Source organism: Pseudorca crassidens, chromosome 20 (assembly GCF_039906515.1).
Source record: "Pseudorca crassidens isolate mPseCra1 chromosome 20, mPseCra1.hap1, whole genome shotgun sequence".
Taxonomy (NCBI): Eukaryota; Metazoa; Chordata; class Mammalia; order Artiodactyla; family Delphinidae; genus Pseudorca; species Pseudorca crassidens.
This window is the reverse complement of record NC_090315.1, coordinates 48,905,371-48,931,781: the sequence shown is the minus strand read 5'-3', so window position 1 is coordinate 48,931,781 and position 26,411 is coordinate 48,905,371. Positions and strand designations below refer to the sequence as shown.

At 41.5% G+C, this 26,411-nt stretch overlaps 1 protein-coding gene across 1 annotated transcript in view; it reads right to left on the bottom strand.

Moving 5' to 3' along the window:
• Positions 1-26,411, bottom strand: part of HYDIN (HYDIN axonemal central pair apparatus protein) — a 433,808-nt gene that overhangs the window by 106,687 nt on the left and 300,710 nt on the right. Inside the window, exons 30-40 of the mRNA XM_067720656.1 lie at positions 18,200-18,377; positions 16,411-16,529; positions 14,635-14,762; positions 14,073-14,209; positions 13,726-13,853; positions 13,384-13,575; positions 12,919-13,068; positions 8,732-8,971; positions 4,308-4,476; positions 1,352-1,531; positions 707-880 (exon numbers count right to left, since the gene is read on the bottom strand). Of these exons, the coding sequence (XP_067576757.1) occupies positions 707-880; positions 1,352-1,531; positions 4,308-4,476; positions 8,732-8,971; positions 12,919-13,068; positions 13,384-13,575; positions 13,726-13,853; positions 14,073-14,209; positions 14,635-14,762; positions 16,411-16,529; positions 18,200-18,377 (1,795 nt within the window). The remainder of the gene's footprint in view (positions 1-706; positions 881-1,351; positions 1,532-4,307; positions 4,477-8,731; positions 8,972-12,918; positions 13,069-13,383; positions 13,576-13,725; positions 13,854-14,072; positions 14,210-14,634; positions 14,763-16,410; positions 16,530-18,199; positions 18,378-26,411) is intronic.

Sequence of the window (26,411 nt, the reverse complement as noted above, 5' to 3'; positions counted from 1 at the left end):
CAACCACTGTGCCACCAGGGAAGCCCCCCCTTCTCTTTTTAAATAACTTAATGTCTTGGATTTTTCTTTAATATTTTAATGTTATTAAATTATTGAAAGAATGCAAGCTCCAACAATTCAGAGATGTATTAATTAAGAATGAGGTGTCCCTGCTCTTTCTCTAACTCCATATCTCTGAAGTTGGCAATTTAACAATTTGGGGATAATCCTTTGGTATATAAATTTCAAACAGAAGGGTCTTTTACTGCCTCAAAAATTACACATGCAGGACTTCCCTGGTGGCGCAGTGCTTAAGAATACGCCTACCACCGCAGGGGACATGGGTTCAAGCCCTGGTCCGGGAAGATCCCACATGCCGCAGAGCAACTAAGCCCACGTGCCACAACTACTGAGCCTGCGCTCTAGAGCATGCAAGCCACAACTACTGAGCCCACATGTCACAATTACTGAAGCCCATGCACCTAGAGCCTGTGCTCTGCAACAAGAGAAGCCACCGCAATGAGAAGCCCGTGCACCACAACAGAGAGCAGCCCCCACTCGCCGCAACTAGAGATAGCCCGCATGCAGCAACGAAGACCCAACGCAGCCAAAAATAAATAAATAAATAAATAAAATAAATAAATTAAAGAAAAGGCATCACCCAGAGGTTAAAAAAAAAAAATTACATGTGCAAACTTCACCATAAACCCCTCAGGGCTGTGCATACCTGACAAGGGCGTCCCATGGATGACGATAGCGATGCCTTTCCGGTTCTTGGCCATGCGGCCTTCTGCAGAAATGTCAATGCCCAGGTGGCGAGCAATGGCCTTGCTCACTGGGTTGTTCTCTACTTCCCCAACCTCCTCTGAAGAGTGGCTGTCAATGTTGTGAAGCTTGTCAGCTGCAAATTAAATATGCATGGGTGTGTGTGTGCATGCACATACATGCGGACACACCCAGAACTCACCTGGGTTCTGAAGGAAGTGGGGACGACTTTTTCTTAGTAAACATCCTATTTTAAAATAACAAACGTAATCTGCTGCAGATGTTGCCTCACTCCCCCTGTAGTGCACGAAAGTGCCCGTTTTGGCTAATAATCTGTCCATAGCTACTACAATTGAAAATACAGATACTCTTTGACTCTTAATCCCACTTTGGGGAATCTCTTCTCCTGAAAAATAATATTGGAAACTAGCTGAATATGCAACAGTAAGGGAAATGACTAAATAAATGATGGCATATTCATATTGTAGAATTAATATATAATAGTGCTAGAAAGATGCATTTTATGGAGAAAGGTGAAAGGCACTGAACAGCCTTCCCACTTTTGCTTAGAGAGAACAGGTACCCCAACATTAAAATGCTTGGTTACTTTGAATCATGATTTTTTCCAGGCTTTCTTCATCCTCCTCTTCATCTGGGTAGGTCTCGGACTTGACCATTGGGATATGCTGCTCTTCCAGGTAGGATGTGACAGAGATCCCTCGGCTAAGCGAGGTCCTCTTCGTGCTGTCAGAGGTTTCCTGTTCTGACAAGGGACTATCGTCCTCTTCTGCCAGGGAGCAAAGGGTGGAAACACACAGGAAGAGTTGGGAGGAGGACAAGGGAGATAGGGCAGAAGAGGGAAGAGAGACAAAGAGGAGAATCACTGAACTGGTTACCATCACCCTGGACTATCTGACCCCAATAAACAAGAACTGCAGTCAGTCTGCTGTTAAATTTCTCTGCCCAGAGTGTTTTCTACATTTTAACATTAAAAAATACACACCAAAATTATACATTTGGTTTAGAAAATTTGGGAAATTCAAAAGAGCAAAAATGATAAAATTTAGCTACAGAAATAAATATAGATAGACAAAGAAATGGTGATAGAGGAACAGCAGCTTCATTTTATGATACCAGTATAGGAGAGTGGCAACCTCTCAGATTTTTTTTTTTTTTTTTTTTTTTGGTACGTGGGCCTCTCACTGTTGCGGCCTCTCCCGTTGTGGAGCACAGGCTCCGGACGTGCAGACTCAGCGGCCATGGCTCATGGGCCCAGCCGCTCCGCGGCATGTGGGATCTTCCCGGACTGGGGCACAAACTCGTGCCCCCTGCATCGGCAGGTGGACTCTCAACCACTGCGCCACCAGGGAAGCCCCATCTCAGATTTTTAATTTTTAATTTTTCAAAACTTTTCAAAAATTTTTCAAAACTGAAGTTGGGATCATACTATACACATACCAATTTGTAGCCTGCATTCCCCCTTTATCATGAACATTTCTCCATGTCATTGTTGAGCACATCTACTACTTTATCTGCCCCGCACCATCGTCAATGCCCCTATTCCACAGAGTTTCAGTGGGTGCATTGGGATGTCATTGTACAAGGTGACCCAGCTCTACCCTGGAGCCAAGACACCTTCTTTGTTTAATTTTGAATTTGAGTCAGAGAGGTTGTAGCTCTCCTGGGAATGGCAACAACACGACTTGTAGCTGCTGGCCTTCCCTGGATGTGGTTTGGAAGCAGAGAAGGACGTGTACTCTGTGACAGCAGAGTAAGCAGATGCTCAGAGAGGTGCTGGTGAGAAGCAGAGGGAGCGCCTCCCTGGACTTCTACTGACCCTCAGGTCCTGGCTCTAGATCACCTTTCCATGGGCCAAATGGAAAAATGAACCCACAACCAAGGCGTGTAGGACAGGGATGAGAGCGATGGGCCCTTCTCAGCTCTCACTAAGTCCTCTTTACATTGCAGACCCTCGTGACTCTCTGCCTCAGGTCACTAGGCAGTCCTGAGTTTAAATGTCTATCCCCCCACCCCTCCCTGACTTTGAGCTCTCAAAGGTAGGGGCTGATTTCATTGATCTTTCTTCTAGCACTTCAGCTCAGTGCTTGGAACATAGTGGGTGCTTGTTATGGGCTGAACTGGTTCCCATAAAGTTCATTTGCTGAAGTCCTAAGCACCACCCCCGTGCCACACTCCACTCCCTGCCCCAGTATCCCAGAATGTGACTATTTGAAGTTAGGGCCTTTCAAGAGGTAGTTAAGTTAAAATGAGTGTCCTAAGCCATCCACAGTCCAATATCACTGGTGTTCTTATAGGAAGAGATTAGGACACAGACACACAGAGGGAAGTCCTTGTGAACACACAGGGGGAAGACAGGCATCTACAAGCCACGGAGGGAGGTTCAGTAGAAAACAATTCCACCAACACCTTGATCTTGGATTTCTAGCCTCCAGAATTATGAGAAAATAAGTTTTGCTTGGTTAAGCCCCCCAGTCTGTGGTATTTGCAGTGGCAGTTCTAGTGAACTAATATGCTCAATAAATACAACCAGGAGACTGGGTGGACAGGCAGCCTTCTTCTCTCATCTTCTCCTTTTAGGGCAGATTAGTGTTCTCTGACTACCTACTGTCTTGAGAGACATCAAGACAGGTCCAAGGGCAGGAGAAATGGACTTCATTCATTCATTCATTAACTCTTACAGAAACATTTATCAGGTGCTGGTCCATGCACTGGGTGTACATTGCGGAATACATGATCACTGCCTTTATGGGGGCTTGTCTAGAGGGGAGACAAGTGTGAAGAAAATACATGTGATGACTATTATGCAGAAGAAGAGGGCAAGTAAGAACGGAGGGCAAATTTCCAGGGTGAGGGCACAGGGAAGCAGAGAAGTGAGCACCCCAACAAGCTACACGATCCCATAGGTCTCCCTGGAACCTTGATGCTCAAGTACACACAAGGGGGGATCCTGGGTGGATGATGGATAACTCTGGGGTGCTGGGCAAGAAAGGGCAAGATCGTAAGAGCACAGTCCAGCTTTGTGATTGAGTTTTGGCCTTGAGGACCATCGAGGGTCTTTCCTCATGTGAACTCCCACCCCTACCTCTCGTAGGGCACCAATATCTACCATGCATGATGGATTACCTTGCATCACCTAGGCACAGATGTGGAGGCTGTGGAGTGGTTATTGTCGTGGACTCCAGAGTCAGAGAGACCTGGGCTTGAGTCCTGATTCTGCCACTTAAATCTGTGGACCTGGCTTCTCAGTGCTTCCTCTCTCATCTGTACGTGTGAAGCCCTCAGCACAGGGCTTGGTATCTAGCAAGTGTCCTTCTATATCTGAATTAGCTGTTTTTAAGTCTTAACTCCCCACCAGACTCTAGTGAGAGCAGAATGTGTCCCCATCTCTGCATCCCTACAATGGGGACAACAGGACCATTTTGCAAGGGTTAGAAATGAAATCCATAAGGTGCTCCGTAACTGGTTTGTCTCCCAGCAGAGATAATTCAAAGAAGCCAGGGGAGTGGCTGGAGCCACGGGCTCCAGAACTGTTGAGTTCTCACCGTTCTCCTGTGCCAGACTCTGCAGATATTTCACCTTCATCTGCTCCTCTTTTGACCTCTTCATCTCCTTAAAGTATTCATACACCTCTGGGGGCAGGTTTTCCCCCGGAAGGCGGGGAGGCAGCAGCAGGGAGTTGTAGGAATCATAGCCCTTCAGCGTTCGCAAGATCTGCTCAAGGAGAATGGGAACTGCTGTTGGTCCCACTGGAAGTTTCCTCCCCACAGTCCCAGGTGGGTCTGCCATCCATCTCATAAAAACCCTGCCCCTGACCAAGGCTGGGGTGTATACAAATACTTTCTGGATCTCAAAGGGTAGGGTCCTTTGCAGAGGTCTAAAGTGTAAGGCTGAGCCCTGGATCTGTGGGGATATCAAATTTTTATTTTGCCCCATTTGTGCCTGGGCATTTCCCGTGTGGAAAAAAATTTTCCCCTTGTTTTATAAATAACATATACTGTTTTTTGTTGTTGTTGTTTTCCATTGACAAAAGTACAGAACTCAATTATCCACTTTGAGTGACATGTTATTGAAAAATATTGTGGATAGCAATGTTGTCTTGGTAAGGTGGTTGTCTCATATATAGAGGATCCAGAGAAAAGTAGGCAAAATGGCTGTTTAGGTATGTGTATGGGTGTGTGTGTATATTTGAGAGAGAGACAGACAGAGAGGGATGTATATTAGGCTTGTCAGATGAAGTACAAGATGCCTAGTTAAATTTAAATTTCAGATAAAAAAATGAATAATTTTTAAAGTATAAATGTGTCCCATATTGTTTATCTGGAATTCAAATTTAATTGCGGCAACCTGTTTTTCTTTCTGCTAAATCCAGCAACACTAGTGTGTATGTATATTTATAAAAGACAGTAAAATCAACTCCTAGAAAGCAATTACTTTCTATGCAACCTAATTTACTGGTGTGAAAAATCAGTTAGGTAACCCTTCTCCAAGATCACCAATTTTAGTTGTTTGAAAACCAATATTAATGAGCTTACTCTAAAATTTATATGGAAGAACAAAGGGCTAAGGATAGTTGAAATGCTAATGAAGAAAAATAGAGAGGACTGTCCTACCAGATATCAGGAATTATGAAGTTGGAGCAATAGACAGGGTGGTATTGATGCTGAATAGAGAAACTGACCAATGAAATGGAGGTGAGAGCATAGAATAGACCCACGTGTATATGGAGCTTTGACACAGGACAGAGGTGGCATGGCAGATCAGTGGGGAAAGGAAGGCCTATTCCAAAGGCTGGCTGATGTAGAGACACAAAGGCCTGGCCAACTTGCTTCATCTGAGGTGACTGTAAACAGCCAACCCAGCTGCAGAGTGTCCTGTGGGATCAGCTGAAGTCTCTGTGCAATGTCATCACAGCTTACCTTCTCTGTCTGCCTAGGTCTAATGGTCCTTATCCTTTACAGGTGTCGTCCCTGAGAGTACTCTCTGATAAACCTTCTGTATGCAAATCTCAGAGTCTTGGATTCTGCTTTCCACTGACCCTGACCCACAGCAGAGGATGCTGTGGCAACACAAGCCATTGAACATCTAATAAATACCTAATGAAAAGACTCAAATCCAGAGGGACAGAATCCAAACCGGGCAGAGCACAAACACTGGATGTAAAGAAGATAGAAGATTCAAAGGCCAAGTTGATGGAGAGTCCAGAGGAAGCAGACCACCTTATCTAAGCCATTCCTAAATTCCTGACCCAGAGCAAACATGAGATGACAAATGTTTATTGTTTTATGTGACTAAGCTTGGGAGTAAGTTATTTTGCAGCAATAGATAGCTAATATAACATCACACTTCATGAACAGCAAGACCTTATGAGAAAACAATGGAGCAATGTATGTAAGATATACGAGTGCAGAAAATGTGAGCCAAGGATACTGTATCCAATCAAACTGATCTTCAAGCACAAAAGCCAAGGGAAAACAGTTATGAACACAGGAATACTCAGGAAATATTGTTCCCACGGTCCCTTCCTGAGGAATCCACTAGAGAATGATCTTCTGACAACCCAGTAGCAAATGGAGAAGCCTCATCACAAGGACTGGTGTTGAGCATTAAATATGTTCAAGTGTAGAACTAAGACTAAATGATGGAAATTAGCAGAACTAAGACTAAATAATGGAAATTAAAATTACTTAATTAGCATTAAATACGTTCAAGTGTAGAACTAAGACTAAATGATGGAAATTAGATGATTACCCAGTAGGCATTAACTGGAAGTAAAGAAATATCATTTTAAATTAGAGGGTGGTGAGGAGAGGTAAAAAGAGATTTTTAGCTAATTTCATTATTGCTCATAGTAGGGAACTAAGAGGCAGTTTCTAAAAAGTAGGGTACTAAGGGTATTAGATAAAGGCATAGTTTATACAGATCAGCCTCAAGGTAGGACAGCAGGGTAGAGACAGTAAAAATGGACCTGAATAGATCAATGGAAAAGAACAGAGATTCCAGAAATAGACCCAAATAAACATAGTCAACTGATCTTTCCTAAAGGAGCAAACGCAATACAATGGAGCAAAGAGTTTTTTTCAACAAATGATGCTGGAATTGGACATCCACTGGCAAAAAAATAAATCTGAGTGGATCTTAACTTCATAAAAATTAACTCAAATGAATTGTAGACCTAAATAAAAAACATAAAACTATAAAATTTCTAGAAGATAGCATAACAGAAAATTTAGATGACCTAGAGTATGGTGATGACTTTTTAGACACAACTCCAAAGGCACAGTCTATGAAAAAAGTAATTGATAAGCTGGACTTCATTAAAATGAAAAACTTCTGATCTGCAAAAGATAATGTCAAGAGAATGAAAAGACAAGCCACAGACTGGGAGAAAATATTTGAAAAAGACACATCTGATAAAGGACTATTATTCAAAATATGTAAAGAACTCTTAAAGCTCAACAATAAGGAAACAGATAACTTGATTAAAAATTGGGCCAAAGACCTTAACAGATACCTCACCAAAGAAAATATACAGATGGCAAATAGGCGTATGAATGGATATTCCACATTATATATGCCTTCAGGGAAATGCAAATTAAAACAACAATGAGATACCACTACACACCTATTAGAACAGCCAAAATCCAAAACCCTGACAATATCAAAAGCTAGTGAGGATAAGGAGCAACAGGAACTCTCATTTACTGCTAGTAGGAATGCAAAATGTTACAACCATTTTGGAAGACAGTTTGACAGTTTCTTACAAAACTAAACATACACTTACCATAGAATCCAGCAATCATACTCCTGGCATTTACCTAAAGAGTTGAAAACTTATGTTCACACAAAAACCTGCACACAGATGTTTATAGCAGCTTTATTCATAATTGCCAAAACTTGGAAACAACCAAGATGTCTTTCAGTAGGTGAATGGATAAATAAACTGTGGTATTTCCAGACAACGGAATATCATTCAGCACTAAAAAGAAATGAGCTATCAAGCCATGAAAAGATATGGAGGAACCTTAAATGCATATTACTAAGTGAAAGAAGCCAATTTGAACATCTACATACTCTATGATTCCAACTATATGGCATTCTGGAAAAGGCAAAACTACAGAGACAGTAAAAAAGATTAATGGTTGCCAGGGGTTGGGAGGAGGGAGGGATGAATATGTGGAGCACAGAGGATATTTAGGGCAATGAAAATACTTTGACACTATAATGATTGCTACATGTTGTTATACATTTGTCTAAACCCATAGAATGCACCAAGAGTGAACTGTAATGTAAACTATGGACTTTGGGTGATTATGATGTCACATAGGTTTATCAATTGTAAAAAATATACCATTCTAGTGAGGGATGTTGATAATGGGGGAGGCTGTGCATGTGTGGGGGCAGGGGTTATATGAAAAATCTCTGCATCTTCCCCTCAATTTTGCTGTGAATCTAAAACTGCTCTAAAGAATAAAGTTTAAAAAAAAATGGACAAGGAGGAGCAATTGTAAAATATACAAGCCAGAGCAAATAGGAAAAAAAAAAAAAGGCAGATTTAAGCCCTAACGTGATTACATTAAATGTAAATGGTCTAAATACACCAATTAAAAACAAAGACTGCCAGAGTATATTAAAAAGATGACCCAAATATATGCCGTCTACAAGAAACTCATTTCAAATATAATGACTATGGCATACATTCTTTACTGTTTGAATTTTAACATGAGCATGTATTAGTTTTTAAATTAGTTGTTTCAAATGTATAATGAGATCACAAAGAAGAATGAATTCTGCTTAGGGCAAGGGAAGTAGGTCAGGAAAGCCTGCAAAGTGATCTTTAAATTGACAGGGAAGGGTTCACAGGAAGAAGGAGCAAAGGTGAGGAGGAAGTTGTCCAGGCAGAGAGAAGAGTACCTGGCAAGGCCCAGCATGTGTAGGAAAATGGAGTTTGGTTTTGGTCTCTGCTCACCTTCTCTTCTACAAGATATTGCTGGTCAAATTCTAAGGAGTAAAACTCAATGGGAAAGTTGCAGGGATTCTTCACCACCACCTCGGCCTCATCTCCAGGTGCATAAGGCAGCAGTGGCCCCAGCTCCAGAACTGAGGGACTAAATTCCAAGCACGGCTCTAGACCTTGCCCCTGTGCCAGTAGAGTAAGCTTTTGATCACTCTGGGCAATCTGGAACACCAAGGTTTGGCTGTAGAATTTCTGGAAAATATAAAAACAAAACAAGCAACTAAATTTTTTTCTGTTATGTGACATGTAAAACGGATAGCCACTGGGGGACAAAATTGATCCTGTTTAGATTAAGAGAGAAAAGTTTTCTTATAAAATTGCATGAGAGCAACTTATATTAGAGTGTTAATACTGGGTATCTAGCATGCCAGGCACTGTACCAAGTGCTTCATCACAGTCCTGTGAATGCTGTTCTCATAACCCTCAGATCCTCCAATGTGCTCAGATGTCCCACTGCCACTATCTGCACCGCTGGGTCTGTACCTCTGGGCTCTCATTTCATGGGCCCTGCTGCCCATGGGTAGGGCAGGGCAAGGCAGAAGTGTCAGAGAAGTAACACCTTCTGGGGACAATCCTTAACCAACGACTCTCAGGAGTTACTGTATAAAGACTCCTGAGAGGGATAATTCTGAAATGTGCATTTTGTATATTTTCTCCGAGTTTCCAGTGGGATTAAGATCCAGTGTCCAGGACTTCCCTGGTGGCGCAGTGGTTAAGAATCTGCCTGCCAATGCAGGGGACACAGGTTTGAGCCCTGGTCTGGGAAGATCCCACATGCCGTGGAGCAACTAAGCCCATGTGCCACAACTACCTAGCCTGCGCTCTAGAGCCCGCGAGCCACAACTATTGAGCCCACATGCCACAACTACTGAAGCCCGTGCAACTAGAGCCTGTGCTCCGCAACAAGAGAAGCCACCGCAACGAGAAGCCTGTGCGCCGCAACGAAGAGTAGCCCCCGCTAGCCACAACTAGAGAAAGTCCGCATGCAGCAACAAAGACCCAAGGCAGCCAAAAATAAATAAATCAGTCCAGTGTCCAAGGTAGCTGACTCACTCGCACACCCTATTAGCTGCCTTCCTTTTCCTTATCACCTTCTACTTCTCTTTTAGTATTCCCTACACTTCCTAAATAATCTGCTTGCACTCAAATTCTTGACTCCAGGTCTGTTTCTTGGAGAATCTGAATGATCATATTTCCATTATTTAAAGATACAGTTAAGCAGCTAGTCAGAGATGATCAGCTAGCTCAATCAGTTCGTCTGATACAATTACAATCCAAATACCAGTTGATAATGATACGAATTATTCTAATCTGGTTTCACTTAGGAACCTATTAAAATGCATATTCACAGGCCCATTCCTAGAGATCCTGACTTGGTAGGGGCAGGATAAGGCTGGGGATTCTGTAGTTTTAACCAGATGCCCAGGTTGTTCTGAAACTGTTGGGCTCATGGCTTGGGTTTGGAAAGCATGATTGGCTGAGCGATTTGGAGAGCTCTTAACTACCTTAGCTCAGAGGGAAGGAAAATCAGATGGAAAGAATGTGTAAGGACATAGATACAAGTTCAGAAAAATACCTGTTGTTGGAGATAGTAAGAGAACAAATTATTGGCTAAGAAGGTTTTCTATATAGTTATGGGTTTAGCACCTTATGTGATCCAAACTTCTATATTTTAACTGCTTTTTAGGGAAATATTTCTTACTTTTTTTTTTTTTGGCTGCATTGGGTCTTTGTTGGTGAACGTGGGCTTTCTCTAGTAGCGATGAGCAGGGTCTACTCTTCGTTGTAGTGCATGGGCTTCTCATTGCGGTGGCTTCTCTTGCTGCGGAGCACTGGCTCTAGGTGCGTGGGCTCAGTAGTTGTGGCTCACGGGCTCTAGAGCACAGGCTCAGTAGTTGTGGTGCATGGGCTTAGTTGCTCCATGGCATGTGGGATCTTCCCAGACCAGGGATTGAACCCATGTTCCCTGCACTGGCAGGTGGATTCTTAACCACTACACCACCAGGGAAGTCCCAGGGAAATATTTCTAAAACATTTCATTCATCTTGTTTTCTAACACAAAGTATTCTGAACGCATGTTATAATGTCTAGGAGTTGTTAATGTGGACATCAGTGTTTCTCTGTGCTGCTGATGCTGGTGAAGATATAGGTGTGGACTGTATGGGTTGCAAGGCTAACCAGTTCCTTGTATATGGCCAATAAATTCCTCTCCCAAACTCTAATTTGAAAAGATACATGCACCTCAATGTGCATAGAAGTACCGTTTACAACAGCCAAGACATGGAAGCAACCTAAATGTCCATCAACAGAAGAATGAACAAAGATGTGGTATATATGTACAATGGAGTAAAAAAGAATGGAATAATACCATTTGCAGCAACATGGATGGACCTAGAGATTATCATACTAAGTGAAGTAAGCCAGATAGAGAAAGACAAATATCATATGATATCGCTTATATGTGGAATCTAAAAAAGTGATACAAGTGAACTTATTTACAAAACAGAAATAAACTCAGACATAGAAAACAAACTTATGGTTACCAAAGGGGATAGTGGGGTGGGGGGGAGAGATAAATGAGGAGTTTGGGATTAATATATACACACTACTATATATAAAATAGGTAAACAATAAGGACCTACTGTATAGCATAGGGAACTATACTCAATATCTTATAATAGCCTACAATGGAAAAGAGTCTGAAAAAAATATATGTATTCATTGTAAATTAACTATACTTCAGTAAAAAATGATACTTAAAAAAATTCCTATCCCATTTGGTGGAAACATTTTATTAATTTTGACCAATGCTAACTCAACACTTATGGAACTGCCCAAACAAATCTTTTTTTTTTTTACTATATTTACTGGTATTTTTTTCAGTAAAACATCCAAAATCTTGAGTAAACCTGCTGGCAGTCTTAAGACTCTCTAAGAATGACAAACACATTAGTTTTCTTTTCTTTTAAAAGGGTTGGGGAGATTTTGATAATGACAGAAACAGGGACTCTATTTTAGAATCAGATATGAAGTCATTCTCTTTTCTTTCTTCTCATTGTAGATTCTGAAGCACTTCCTCAAAGCCGTTACCAGGAAAACGGGAGTTAACCATGGGTATTTTATAAAACTCACATCGATTTCTTCTTTTAAAAGAATAAAGAAAAACATCTCCCAAATGCCTTAGGCTTTCAGCAAAAGTCTTTACAGTGTAACCTCTTGAGATCCTCTCTGGTTCTAGGATTTTTATTATTTTTTTACTGTATTCTTTGTCAGGAGTAGCTTTGTGCTCATGGTGTTTGCAAAAGAAACACTTGTGAGGCCCAGGGAGTATGTCAACCAGAAAGTACTTATTATTATCACAACTACTGATGATAATAGTAAATAGATATTGAGACACTACATACAGAGCAGTATGCTATGCATTTTATTCACATTAATTCATTTAATCTTCAAAATGACCCTTAGGAGGTAGCTACTGCAGGTTGATAATTTCTTACCTGAAACCCTAGGGGCCAGATGCTTTCAAATTCAGAGTTTTAAAAAGGTAAACACAGAGCATATACCCTATGTTACATAGTAGCCTTAGCAGCATCCCCTGTAATCAAACACATTAATATTTCTGCAGTTGCAGTGTTTGAGTCTGCAAACCAAGGGGGATAAATAAAGGTTAAGTAGTCTCATGTCAGTTCAGATAGGTTTTTCTGCCAAATGAGTTTGGGTCCGAAACTTAAAAAAATTTTCCCCCCAGTTTTTAGAACTTATTGGATTTTGGAATTGCAATAAGGGATTTTGGACATGTGATATTATTATTTTTCATTTTATCTATGAGCAAACTGAGGTTTAGCGAGGCTGAATAATTTGCCCAAAGCCATGCAGCCTCTTAGTCAGAGGCAGAAGGCCACTAAGCCAGGTCTGTTGGTAAAAGTCAAAGTGTTAGATAGATCTGCCGATTCCAGAGCCGGTGCTCCTAACCACCAGGACACAGCTCCTGCATGAACCAGAGCACTGAATGTCATAATCAGAATAGTGAGGGACAGGTCACTCAAAGTTTCCCTGGAGACCCAATCAAGCATGGACTTCGAGTACAGCTCAAAGAGATCCAGAGAGTCTGAATGAGACTGCATTTCTTTAAAGCTTACCTCTTCTTTGGGCATGAATTTCACTTGCATGTTGGACTTCTCACCAGGATCCAAGACCCCAGAAGTGGGCTGAATCTCAAAGATCCGTGTCTTTGGCTTGAATTCAGCACATAGTTTCCGTCTTAAGTACTTTGGCATGTGTTTCTCCAGCTGGCAAATAAATAGTAGACAATTAGACCATTTTCTTTGGAAAATGCCTCCACCGTCCACCCACTCAATCTATGTTTACTGATTACTTCCCAGGTGTCAGGGCACAAAGATAAATACGACATGATATTCGCGAGATAGCATGGCCTGATAGTCCTTGAGTGCTGGGCTGAGGGCCTACATTTTATTCAGGGGGCAATGGTTGTCGCTGAAAGTCTTTGAGAAGAAGGGTGAAATGAAGAGAGTGACGGATTAGAATTATAAATCTGACTTAAATGGAGATGGAAAAAAGGGGACAATGGGCCACAATTCATTTACCTTGCTAACTTGCTTAGGGGTGTGGATAAACCATTCACAAGGGACTTGGAGGTGATTGGAAAGCTGAATAGTTTCCACGAGGCACTGTCCACACTGAATTGTGGCAAACTCCACTTTTCCACAAGACAGTGTCATACTGGGAATGGTCACCTTGGCTTGGAGACAGATGTGAACTGCTGGCCCTCCAACCACCTAGAGTGGGCATAAAATTGTTGTTACCGTGTCACATGGGATAGGAGAAAGAATCACGGCTCTGAAATAGTAACTGGATCATCACAGGGGTGATCAGCAAGCAGAGATGGAAGCTGGGGAGGATCAGCTGGGCCTCGTGATGCATCTTACCTTGATGGGCAGAATGACATTTTTGTTTCCAACAGAAAGGCTGGCCCCTTGTGCATCAAATCTCACTTCAAATGTTTCCGTTTCACAGTAAGGCAGATTCTTCACACGATCTAGCTCAATACTGAAGCCTGGACCAAGACAAACAAAATTTCTTTGAGGAAAAGAAAAGTAGCAATCAAGAGCTGCTCTAGATACAGCCCATCGGAGGCAGGATGACCACTCAAAGTATCAATTAATGGCCCAACAATTCTTTCAGCTGATCCCAGAAGAAGCACTCCAGGACAGTACAGATGGGCATCGTGTTAGAAATGACAGAGTGCAATAGGAAGGGTCTCCATCCTGGTTACCTGTGTCGTGAAGGACATGCTTTTCTGCATGGAAGGACACTGGGAAGTGACTGGTGTTGGTGATCTTGATGATGTGGGTTCGGACGTCACCAAGGGTGATGTAACCAAAGTCTAGGATATATTCTGGCAGCTGGACTCTGAAACAGTTAACAAGGTCTTCTTACCACTCACATTTCCAAATGTGCAAGAGTGTGAGGCTTTCTTCCATCTCCTCTGCACAATTCTATTCTCTGGAGTAGAGAACCACCACTCTCCAGAATGGAGACTAGGAACAAGACACTTCCCCCAGAAGACCACATTGCTGCTTTAGCCATCATCTCTAAACACCTTCAGTGCTGGTCCTTAAGGACCTGAAACCGGCCCATCTATTAGACAAAGTGGGAGGTTTCTGACTAAGAGGCAGAGACCTGCCTGGTTGGCTGGCTGCTAGAGAACGGCAGACATGTAAGGCGAGTGGATTTCATCCGTACATAGTCAATCATTAATTCATGGAGCACTCTGGTGGAGGGCACCGCTGGCTCTGCCACACTCTGAAACAAACACGACATGGAAGGGCGCTCACTTGATCGGTTTGCGGTGACTCTGATGGCAGAAGTTGTCCACGGAACCAAGGACAATTGATTTCTGATGTTCTGTGGCATAGTTTTGGACTATAAGCCGCTCTACTTCCATCTGGAGTTGAGCATTTAACTGGAGCAAGAGAGAAGAGCAAGTAAGCAAATTCTTTGAGAACATGCATTCTCAATGGGGGCAAAACCACCCCTAAGGGGGCGAAAGTTGCTTCATGGAGGAGAGAGTGAGAAAATCTTAGATATTACAATGGCTTGTGGCCCTCCAAAGGGCCACAGTAAATAAATAGATATACAGTATATCTGTGGTGTTAAAATTTTTGTTGGGGTTCAAGGTGGTTAAACAAACTGTACATCTGTGCCATGGAGTATTACTGAGCAATGGAGTAAGGAATGAACTATTTATGTTGATGGATCTCAAGGGCATTATGCTGAATGAAAAAAAAATAATCTCAAAAGGTTACATACTGTATGATTCCATTTACATAACTCTTCTATACTCATAACAAGATTATAGAGATGGAGAACTACAGTGGCTGCCAGGGGAAAGGGGTGGGGAGATTGGGGATGGCTATAAGCGAGAAGCATGTAAAGGCAAAAACAAAATGTATTTCCTGAAATAAATGTTCCAAATGCAAAAAAAAAAAAAAAAAACAAATTAAAAATAAGAGACTCAAGGGAGTTCCCTGGTGGCCTAGTGGTTAGGATTCCGGGCTTTCACTGCTGCGGCCCCGGTTCAATCCCTGGTCAGGAACTGAGATCCTGTAAGCCATGAGGTGTGGCAAAAAAAAAGAGGCTCAATTCTCCCTGTTGAAAATAAGGGTAGAGACTTCTTCCAGCTTCATTTTCAAGAAAACTTGTAAGATCTTTCTCTGTCTCTTGGAAATATATATAAATCTTTTCATAGGCTAAGACTTTTTATCAGCTTCACAACCCAGGAACATCTTCCTTAAGGACCTGGGAACCATCTCTTTGACATGTCATCGTCAAGGAAGATAGAGCCCCATCTCCTATCCTGCCATTTCTGTGGGAGGATAGGAGCTCAACTTCAGAGGACCCTGTCATAAAAACACAAAAGGTTTGTTTTCCCTTTGGGTAAAGCCAATTAGCTAACACAGATGGTCACCCCAATTACCATGTGAATTTAGCATGAACTAAGTGTGACAAATGGTGCTGTCAAGTCCTCTTACTTGAGGACTAGTTATAGTTTTTACTTAAGGACTAGTTACTGTTTACCTTGAGAACATGTATATAATAGGTTGTATCTGCTTGGCTTTACGAAAGACTGAGATTTCTTTCTGTCTTTGCAATCTCCTAGCAGACTGACAGAGACACGGAACACTTTCTGCTTTAATGCTTATCAATAATAAAGTTGGATTCTTTCTCTTCCACCTTTGTGGAGAGATTTTGTGGGTTGGAAAGAGATTTTTGCTTATAATTCTATTTCCCCAGTGAGCACAAGGGATACTTACGGAGATGGAACACTTCTGTATCTTAACTGTGGTGGTGGATACACAAAACTACACGTGAAAAAATTGGATTAGAACCACACACAGACGCAGATATGCATACATACAAAGACATGCAGAGACAGACCCACGAGTACATATAACACTGATGAAATCTGAATAAGCTCTATGGCTTGTACCAATGTCAATTTCCTGGTTTTGATACTGTTCTATAGTTATGCAAGATGTTACCACTGGGAAAAACATTTTTTTGCAGCTTCCTGTGAATCTACTTCCTGTGCAGAGCGAAGCCAATCTTACCTCAGAAGATTCATCCTCAGGCACTTCCTCAGGTCTCTCTAAGTGGTCAAACATTTCATTTTTGGTTTCTTCTAGGTTTTTTCTGGCCTGATTTAAGAAGATTTCATACTTCTCACATCCTGTGGGGGTTGGAAGGAGAAGGAAATCTGAATGGCTAGAAATATATGAATTATGCCTAAAACACAGACTCTAAGCTCAGGGTAAATAAAGTGAGAAGGGAAGTGAACTTTGTGAAACTTAGCCTGCCATGTTTTCTCTGCTTCAGAGGATAATTTGTGAATGAGTAGAATTTGTAAAAGAGAACTCACTGAGTTTTATGAGATTATGCTTTAGTGGGCTACCAACTGTTTCTCAAGAACTTAATGACAGTAACATCCTGAGCCACTCATAGGGTGACCAACTGGATCCCAGCCTACTTGGTACTTTCCCAGTTCTAGCACTGATGGCTGCACCACTTGGGAAACCCCTCCATGCTGGACAAACCCAGGTGGATGGTCACCCTTTAGGTTGGTCTTCATGTTTATTAATTCTCTGTTAACAAAAAGAATATATTTGGTTCAAGTTGCTTTAACTACGACTAAATAAGCTACAGTCCCCTGAATCAGGCAGGCTGGGCAATGGGGAGAGAGATTTCACCAGTTCACCAGTAAGCCAGCGCAAATTCAAATGCTTGAGGGGCAAGGTAAGCAAAGTCATTAAAGTGCCTTCTATGAAACCATAGGAAGTGCTGGGACTGTGGTGAACTGGAGTACAGAAGACCCAACTAGTATTCAGATTTAAATTATTTTAAAGCCCTGTATTGGGCAAACATGTCTACTGCCATCATGAGGCCAGCTGGGCACCCAGTTTTCAACCGTGTGGCAAAGGCTTTTCTTCTTGACAATTATACGTAGAGTTGGACTAACCTCCGGCTGGCTGGAACTCTAGATACTAGAGTGTAACATGGTCTTAGATTTATTAATATTTGTCTTCATATTATCAGGAAGCAGACAATTAGGATTTAATGCATGACCATCAACAGGTGAGTTAGTGACTTTGGGCAGTGGGGTAGGAGGAAAGGCTGAGGTGGGAGGGCTTAGTCTGAAGCTGCTTAGGGAATGTAGATTTCAAAGAGCTTGAAGAGGGTTCATGAAGAAGAGTGAGAAGTTTCTCTTGACTCTTCATCCTGTAGTCCATGTCAGGAAGAAAGAGCCAGAGTCAGTCTGTGGCTAAAAGAGCTGCTGGGGTGAGCTTCAGGATCTGCCAAGACAGAAATATTCTGATACAGAGGGATGGCTCTGGGTGCCAGATGTTACCCAGAAAAGCCTTGGCTAAGGATGTGGGCAGACAACTGATAAGTCTAAATTAGCCTCCAAACTGTACTGCCAGCATAAGGGGTTGGAACCTTAGCTGCCTTTCTGTACAGTTCATATTGATATTCTGAGAACTGTATTCCTTGCAGTACAATCAGCCTTTGCCTTCTCAATGGCCATCTGTGAGTGACAACTCCACATGATGGAGGAAAAGGCTTTTGGAAGTACAATGTCCTGATCTCTCTTTAAGTAATTTAATGATGGCAAAATTGGCCAGGGGTCTTAATTTGGAACTACCATGGACCCTATCTTGTCTTACTCATCTCAGGTCACCAAGTCAATTTCAACTCTTGACGTTTTCTGCAATTCAGGAATAACACAAAAGGGAACTTGTGAGGACTGCCAAACAAATAATGCGAGTTGCCATCAACCTTATAATAAGCAGCTAAAACACATCTTGTCATCCAGTGGGGAAATACTATAGAGGGCAGAAGTACCTTTGAGGTTCCTGGGGAGATCGACGCAGATTCGGGGAAAGATTCCCTCTCCACTCAGAGTAATATTTTCTGGGTCCAAGTGGGCAATCTGTATCTGGAAGCTCCTTTGAAAGACCTCAGGTACTCCAGGCAAGTAGTAAACCTTCAACACCTGCTCTTTATGGGAACCGATAAAACCCTATACAGCAGAAAGATGGGAGAGGATTTTAAGATTTACGTAAAATTTATGTAAAATTTACAATGGACTCTTGCTTCTGGCAGTTTGATGGACTAGATAATCCTAAGGGCCTAGTGTGCTAAACTGTCCACTCACATTCCTCCTCCAAGATTCATTCCTATGAAGGTACGAGAAAATGACAAACAATAGAAAAATAGGCAGCATATGTGGGCACACATTTCATAAAAGAGGAAACAGAATGGCAAACAAACAGTAAAGCTGCTTATCCTTATAAGTAACCAGGGAAATGCAAATTAAGATCATACTGAAAACAATTTTAAACCATAAGATTGGTAAAGTTTGCCAAATTTGGTAAGACTATGCATCAAAAGAAACTCACATTTCAACACATCTGGTGGGAATGTCAACGGGAAAAATCACTCCACTAACTGCTTTAGTGGAGATAGCTTCAAAATGGTGGAGGCGCAAGACGTGGAGATCACCTTCCTCCCCAAAAATACATTAAAAATACATCTATGTGAGGACCAGCTCCTACAGAACACCTACTGAACGCTGGCAGAAGACCTCAGACTTCCCAAAGGCAAAAAACCGCCCACGTACCTGGGTAGGACAAAAGAAAAAAGAAAAACAGAGACCCATCCCAGGGATGGGACCTGCACCTCTGGGAGGGAGCTGTGAAGAAGTTGTTTCCACACACTAGGAAGCCCCTTCACTGGTGGAGATGGTGGGTGGGCAGGGGGAAGCTTTGGAGCCACGGAGGAGAGCGCAGGTGCAGAGGGCAAAGCAGAGAAATTCCCGCACATAGGATCGCTGCTGACCAGCACTCACCAGCCTGAGAGGCTTGTCTGCTCACCCGCCAGGGCAGGCGGAGGCTGGGAGCTGAGGCTCGGGCTTTAGAGTTCAGACCCCAGGGAGAGGACTGGGCTTAGCTGCCTGAACACAGCCTGAAGGGGGATAGTGCGCCACAGCTAGCCAGGAGGGAGTCTGGGAAAAAGTCTGGACCTGCCTAAGAGGCAAGAGACCATTGTTTTGGGGTGCGCGAGGAGAGGGGATTCAGAGCACTGCCTAAATGAGCTCCAGAGATGGGTGTGAGCTGCGGCTATCAGCACAGACCCCAGAGATGGGCATGAGACGCTAAGGCTGCTGCTGCAGCCCCCAAGAAGCCTGTTGCAAGCACAGGTCACTATCCACACCTCCCCTCCCGGGAGCCTGTGCAGCCCGCCACTGCCAGGGTCCCGTGATCCAGGGACAACTTGACCAGGAGAACACACATCGTGCCTCAGGCTGGTGCAACATCACGCCGGCCTCTGCCGCTGCAGGCTCACCCCGCATTCTGTACCCCTCCCTCCCCTGGTCTGAGTGAGCCAAAGCCCCCTAATCCGCGGCTCCTTTAACCCCCTCCTGTCTGGGTGAAGAACAGACGCCCTCTGGCAACCTACATGCAGAGGCAGGGCCGAATCCAAAGCTGAGCCCCTGGAGCTGTGAGAACAAAGAAGAGAAAGGGAAACCTCTCCCAGCAGCCTCAGGAGCAGCGGATTAAAGCTCCACAATCAACTTGATGTACCCTGCATTTGTGGAATACCTGAGTAGACAAGAATCATCCCAAAATTGAGGCGGTGGACTTTGGGAGCAACTGTAGACTTGGGGTTTGCTTCCTGCATCTAAGTTGTTTTTGGTTTTATGTTTATCTTAGTTTATTATTTAGAGCTTATTATCATTGGTAGATTTGTTTATTGATTTGGTTGCTCTCTTCCTTTATTTTTTTTAATATATATATTTTTCCTTTTTCTCCTTCTGTGAGTGTGTATGTGTATGCTTCTTTGTGTGATTTTGTCTGTATAGCTTTGCTTTCACCATTTGTCCTAGGGTTCTGTCTGTCTGTTTTTTATTGTTGTTGTTGTTTTTTAGTATAGTTTTTAGCACTTGTTATCATTGGTGGATTTGTTTTTTGGTTTGGTTGCTCTCTTCTTTCTTTCTTTCTTTCTTTTTTTTGTTACTTTTAGAAAAATAATATATTTTTTATTTTAATTATTTTATTTTATTTTTCTTCCTTCCTCCCTCCCTCCCTCCCTCTCTCTCTCTCTCTCTTCCTTTCTTTCTTTCTTTTCCTCCCTTTTCTTCTGAGCCGTGTGGCTGACAGGGTCTTGGTGCTCTGCCCGGGTGCCAGGCCTGAGCCTCTGAGGTAGGAGAGCCGAGTTCAGGACACTGGTCCACCAGAGACCTCCTGGCCTCAAATAATATCAAACGGCAAAAGCTCTCTCAGAGATCTCCATCTCAATGCTAAGACTCAGCTCCACTCAATGACCAGCAAGCTACAGTGCTGGACACTCTATGCCAAACAACTAGCAACACAAGAACACAACCCCACCCATTAGCAGAGAGGCTGCCTAAAATCAAAATAAGGGCACAGACACCCCAAAACATACCACCGGAGGCAGTCCTACCCACCAGAAAGACAAGATCCAGCCTCATCCACCAGAACACAGGCACCAGTCCCCTCCACCAGGAAGCCTACATGACCCACTGAACCAACCTTAGCCACTGGGGGTAGACACCAAAAACAACAGGAACTACGAACCTGCAGGCTGTGAAAAGGAGACCTCCAAACATAGTAAGTTAGGCAAAATGAGAAGACAGAGAAACACAGCAGATGATGGAGCAAGGTAAAAACCCACCAGACCAAACAAATGAAGAGGAAATAGGCAGTCTACCTGAAAAAGAATTCAGAGTAATGATAGTAAAGATGACCCAAAATCTTGGAAACAGAATAGACAAAATGCAAGAAATGTTTAACAAGGACCCAGAAGAACTAAAGAGCAAACAAACAATGATGAACAACACAATAAATGAAATTAAAAATTCTCTAGAAGGAATCAATAACAGAATAACTGAGGCAAAGAACAGATAAGTGACCTGGAAGATAAAATAGTGGAAATAACTACCACAGAGCAGAATAAAGAAAAAAGAATGAAAAGAATTGAGGACAGTCTCAGAGACCTCTGGGACAACATTAAATGCACCAACATTCGAATTACAGGGGTCCCAGAAGGAGAAGAGAAAAAAGAAAGGGACTGAGAAAATATCTGAAGAGATTAGAGTTGAAAACTTCCCTAATATGGGAAAGGAACTAGTCAGTCAAGTCCGGGAAGCACAGAGAGCCCCATACAGGATAAATCCAAGGAGAAACATGCCAAGACACATATTAATGAAACTATCAAAAATTAAGTACAAACAAAAAATATTAAAAGCAGCAAGGGAAAAACAGCAAATAACATACAAGGGAATCCCCATAAGGTTAACAGCTGATCTTTCAGCAGAAACTCTGCAAGCCAGAAGGGAGTGGCAGGACATATTTAAAGTGATGGAAGGGAAAAACCTACAACCAAGATCACTCTACCCAGCAAGGATCTCATGCAGATTTGATGGAGAAATTAAAACCTTTACAGACAAGCAAAAGCTAAGAGAATTCAGCACCACCAAACCAGGTTTACAACAAATGCTAAAGGACGTTCTCTAGGCAGGAAACACAAGAGAAGGAAAAGACCTACAATAACAAACTCAAAACAATTAAGAAAATGGTAATAGGAACATACATATCGATAACTACCTTAAATGTAAATGGATTAAATGCTCCAACCAAAAGACACAGACTGGCTGAATGGATACAAAAACAAGACCCGTACATATGCTGTCTAGAAGAGACCCACTTCAGACCTAAGGACACATACAGACTGAAAGTGAGGGGATGGAAAAAGATATTCCATGCAAATGGAAATCAAAAGAAAGCTGGAGTAGCAATTCTCATATCAGACAAAATAGACTTTAAAATAAATGCTATTACAAGAGACAAAGAAGGACACTACAGAATGATCAAGGGATCAATCCAAGAAGATGTAACAATTGTAAATATTTATGCACCCAACATAGGAGCACCTCAATACATAAGGCAAATGCTAACAACCATAAAAGGGGAAATTGACAGTAACACAATCATAGTAGGGGACTTTAACACCCCTTTCAACAATGGACAGATCATCCAAATTGAAAACAAATAAGGAAACACAAGTTTTAAATGATACATTAAACAAGATGGACTTAACTGATATTTATAGGGATAAATTGGGAGACTGGGATTGACATATACATCCTACTATACATAAAACAGATAACTAATACAGACCTATTGTATAGCACAGGGAACTCTACTCAGTACTCTGTAATGGCCTATATGGGAAAAGAATCTAAAAAAGAGTGGATATATGTATATGTATAACAGAATCACTTTGCTGTACACCTGAAACTAACACAACATTGTAAATCAACTATACCCCAATAAAATTTTTTTTTAAATTCCAAAAAGGAGCCAACATTGAAAAAAAAAACTAGGGAAAAATGCTAGTATAGGTTCAAGCTATTTAGAAGTGTTTTAAAAGTCATTTTTGAAGGGACCTCATAATTTTGAACATATTTTATTGTTTTTTGATGTTACAAGTAATATATATTCTTTGAAGAAAAATTAGAGCATGAAGACAAGAAAAAATTTAATGAAGATCACTAGTGCTTACTACTGACACATAAATAATGATTAACACTGATTGGTGGATATCAATCCATATTTTATTTAAATACACACCCACACAACACCATGGGGGTCCATGAGCCCACTAGTGTTAATAAACTTATCTCTAACCCTCAAAGTGCCTGTGACAGTTAAAAATCATTGCCATCATTTCTATGAGAAGCCATTGCCTCATTCTCTTGCTTCCCTTGGCCTCCACTCTCTCACTTCCTTACACGCTATCTGCTTCACTGAACAGAACTGAGCCTTGTCACCAAATTTCACAATGCACTCACTCACATGAAGCATTTTATGAAATTTTGCACATTTTATGGAATGTGTGAGTGTGAGTGTGTATGTGGGGAGTGTTATAAGGTGGAGTCAAATTGCAGTGTGCAGTGTTTCCCAGGATTCACCTTCCCACGCTCATTCTCTCTTCTCCTCACCCCTGTCTTGAGCAATCCACAAAATTCTCTTGTTTCCTACAAAATTCTCTTTCTTCCTGCACTCAGTGCCCTGGAGGGTAGTGGGGTGGGTCTCAGCTTTTATCTTGAGCAGTAACAATGTATTTTTCCAATAACCAATAGTTCTCTCATGTTATTCTGGTGGAAAATTTTTCTCTATCTAGTTATATGTTCAAGCATTTATGTACACTGCAGGACTCTGTAAACATTTGTTTTCATTTTAAGAATCTGGCCTTATAGCAGGAAATCTGGTAAATATAGAAAAGAAAAAACATACAGAGAAAAAAATCCCATTCAGAACCATAAAAACAACGTCCAGTTCAAAAGAAGGGGGAAGTACAAAAAAGAGTTAACATAGCAGTCCTAAAACTGCTACTCTTAGAAAGGCCTGCTTGCAAAGTTGGTAAGAATGGCTCACTGTGCCTCAACTTTTTTGTGCAAACAACTATGGTTTATGCTGAACACCTGTTTTCTTTCTGGGAGACTGGAATTTTGGTATGTGCCAGGCAGAGGGTGTCTGTGTGACTGGGCCCCACTGGCACTGAGTCTCCAGTGGGCTTCTGTGGTAGCTCTCATATTGTGTAGTCACAGCTCATTGCTGGGGGATTAGGAGCATCTTGCGTGACTCCACTGGGAGAGAATTCTTGGATGCCTGCGCCGGGTTTCTTCTGAACTTTGCTCCATGTGCTTCTTCCCTTTGCTGATTTTGCTTGTATTCTTTGGCTGGAATAAATCATAGTCACCAGTACAACTTATTGGTGAGTCCCCCTAGAGAATCGTTAAACCTGGGGGATGATCCTGGGGACCCATGACACAGTGATGATTCTGAGGAATAAGAGCAAATATATTCTATGAGTTCCTATAAGAAAGAAGAAAAAAATAAGATAATATCTAATCCATTGTATCAATGAGATTCAAGAAGCCACCGTGTGTAAACAGCAGGAGCAGAGAGTCAGGGACAGGGAGTAACCCCAAACCAGGAAAAAGTATATGGGGATGAAAAATCCTCCTACTTCTGGTTCTGAAAATGCTGGTGACTGCACTGTTATAGCTCCCTCTCATGCTACAAGTGTAAGGATATTCTGTATAAGGCCCAACAACAACAAAGGCAACAACAAAACTCTCTTTCAATATATAGTGAGCTTGAAAGAAAATAGATCCTCTGATGTGAAAAAGAAACAGATGGAACCTAGCCAGTGTGGTTAAGTTCAGAGCCTTTACTTGGTGACCATGGGTGACATCAGACCCAACTACAGTTCCTACCACCCAAGGACTGAAATAGAGAGATGCAGCCTGGACCCATGTGAGGTGGGCACACAGGGCAAATCCCTGCACGAGGCTGGAGCCATGAAGGGCGGTCACTCCTGTTATTTCTCTGCACTTCAGGGAAGAATCAAGGAAGCTTGTATCTCTCTGGGATCCCAGGTGGGGAAAATATGTATCCCATGGGATACAGAATGCTCAAGCCTGTATCATGCATGTGCATGGAGTCTTCACACACACTGACAGATCACTGTGGTTAATCCAGGTCAAAACATTAACTCAAGTAAAGCAACTATACTCCAATAAGAAAGAAAACAAACAAACAAACAAAACATTAACTCAAAATCTGACCCCTTGGGGTACCTGGCAAAAACAACTGCAACACTACTGTAGCACCACCCTGCAATCCAGGGTGAATGAGGTTGTCACAGAGAAAACGGTGTCAGTGGAAGATGATCCCAAGTCAAAAATTACATGTCATACAGGGAAAGCACTGATAATGAAAGAGAGTTAACAGTCACACAAATAGGAATAATGGCATCCCTAATAACTCAATTAGAATAACTTAAAAGAATCTACAAAATCATTAGTGATAAATGAAGAAATTAAAATCCCAGTGAAAGAGGTGAATAACAGGTGGAATTTTTGAAATGAAAAATATGATCACTGAAATTAGGAATGCAGAATAGGGTTAGGAATGCAGAGTAGGGTTAGGAATGCGGAGTATAAACAGTAGATCATACTCAGTTGAAAAGAAAATTAGTTAACTGAAAGAGCTGAGGTAATTATCTTGAATGCAGTTTAGAGAGATAAAGAGTAAAGAGATACACATGTGACATATAGGTTTAGAAACATGGACAGAATGAGAAGGTCCAACATATGTCTAAAAGTTGCTTTAGCAGAAAGGACTGGAGAAAATAGGGGAGAAGCAATACTTGAAGATATAATAAATGAAAGACATATCCTCAGAGTGAACCCACAGCCAAAGAAAAAGATATACTTGTGATTACTATGAAATGTATAGAACTGAACCACAATAAAAACACAATATACCAAACCTTGTGAAAGATAGCTAATATGGTACTTTGAAAGACACAATATTAATACCAAAGAAGAATTCAAAGTAAAAAGCATTAAAAGGGAAGAAAGTGGCAATTTAAAATAGATAAAATATACAGTGCAGGACGAACACTTAATAGTCATTAAATCTTGTGTGTTAAATAAGACAGAAATGAAAATGGATAAAACAAAAATTTATATATTTTTTATATACCATTTTTAGTCTTTTATATACCAAAACCCTTTATAAACCATTCTTAGTCTTAGAAAACTTTTTATATACCATTCTTAGTCTTAGAATAATTAAACAGAAAAAGGGATACAAGATTTGGATAATATAATTTAATAGAGGTTAATTTAATAAAGATTCATCATAATCTGCATTCTACAGTCCAGACAACATTGTTTCCAAACATTCACTGGTATTAAAAAATCATTTTAGACCACTAAAATATATTAACTAATAAAAGTAGGAATTCAGTAGGTCATATTACCTGGCCATGATATGAAAAACTCAGTATTAACTTCACATTAACAAGAGTTTCAATAACAAAAAGAAAAAGCTGAGTCATTTGGAAATTTGAAAAAGAGAAAAATATACTTTAAAATTACACTTGTAGATAAAACTACAACTCTAGACAACTTAGAAAATAATTAAAATTATAATGGTTGATATTAAAATGTATGAAA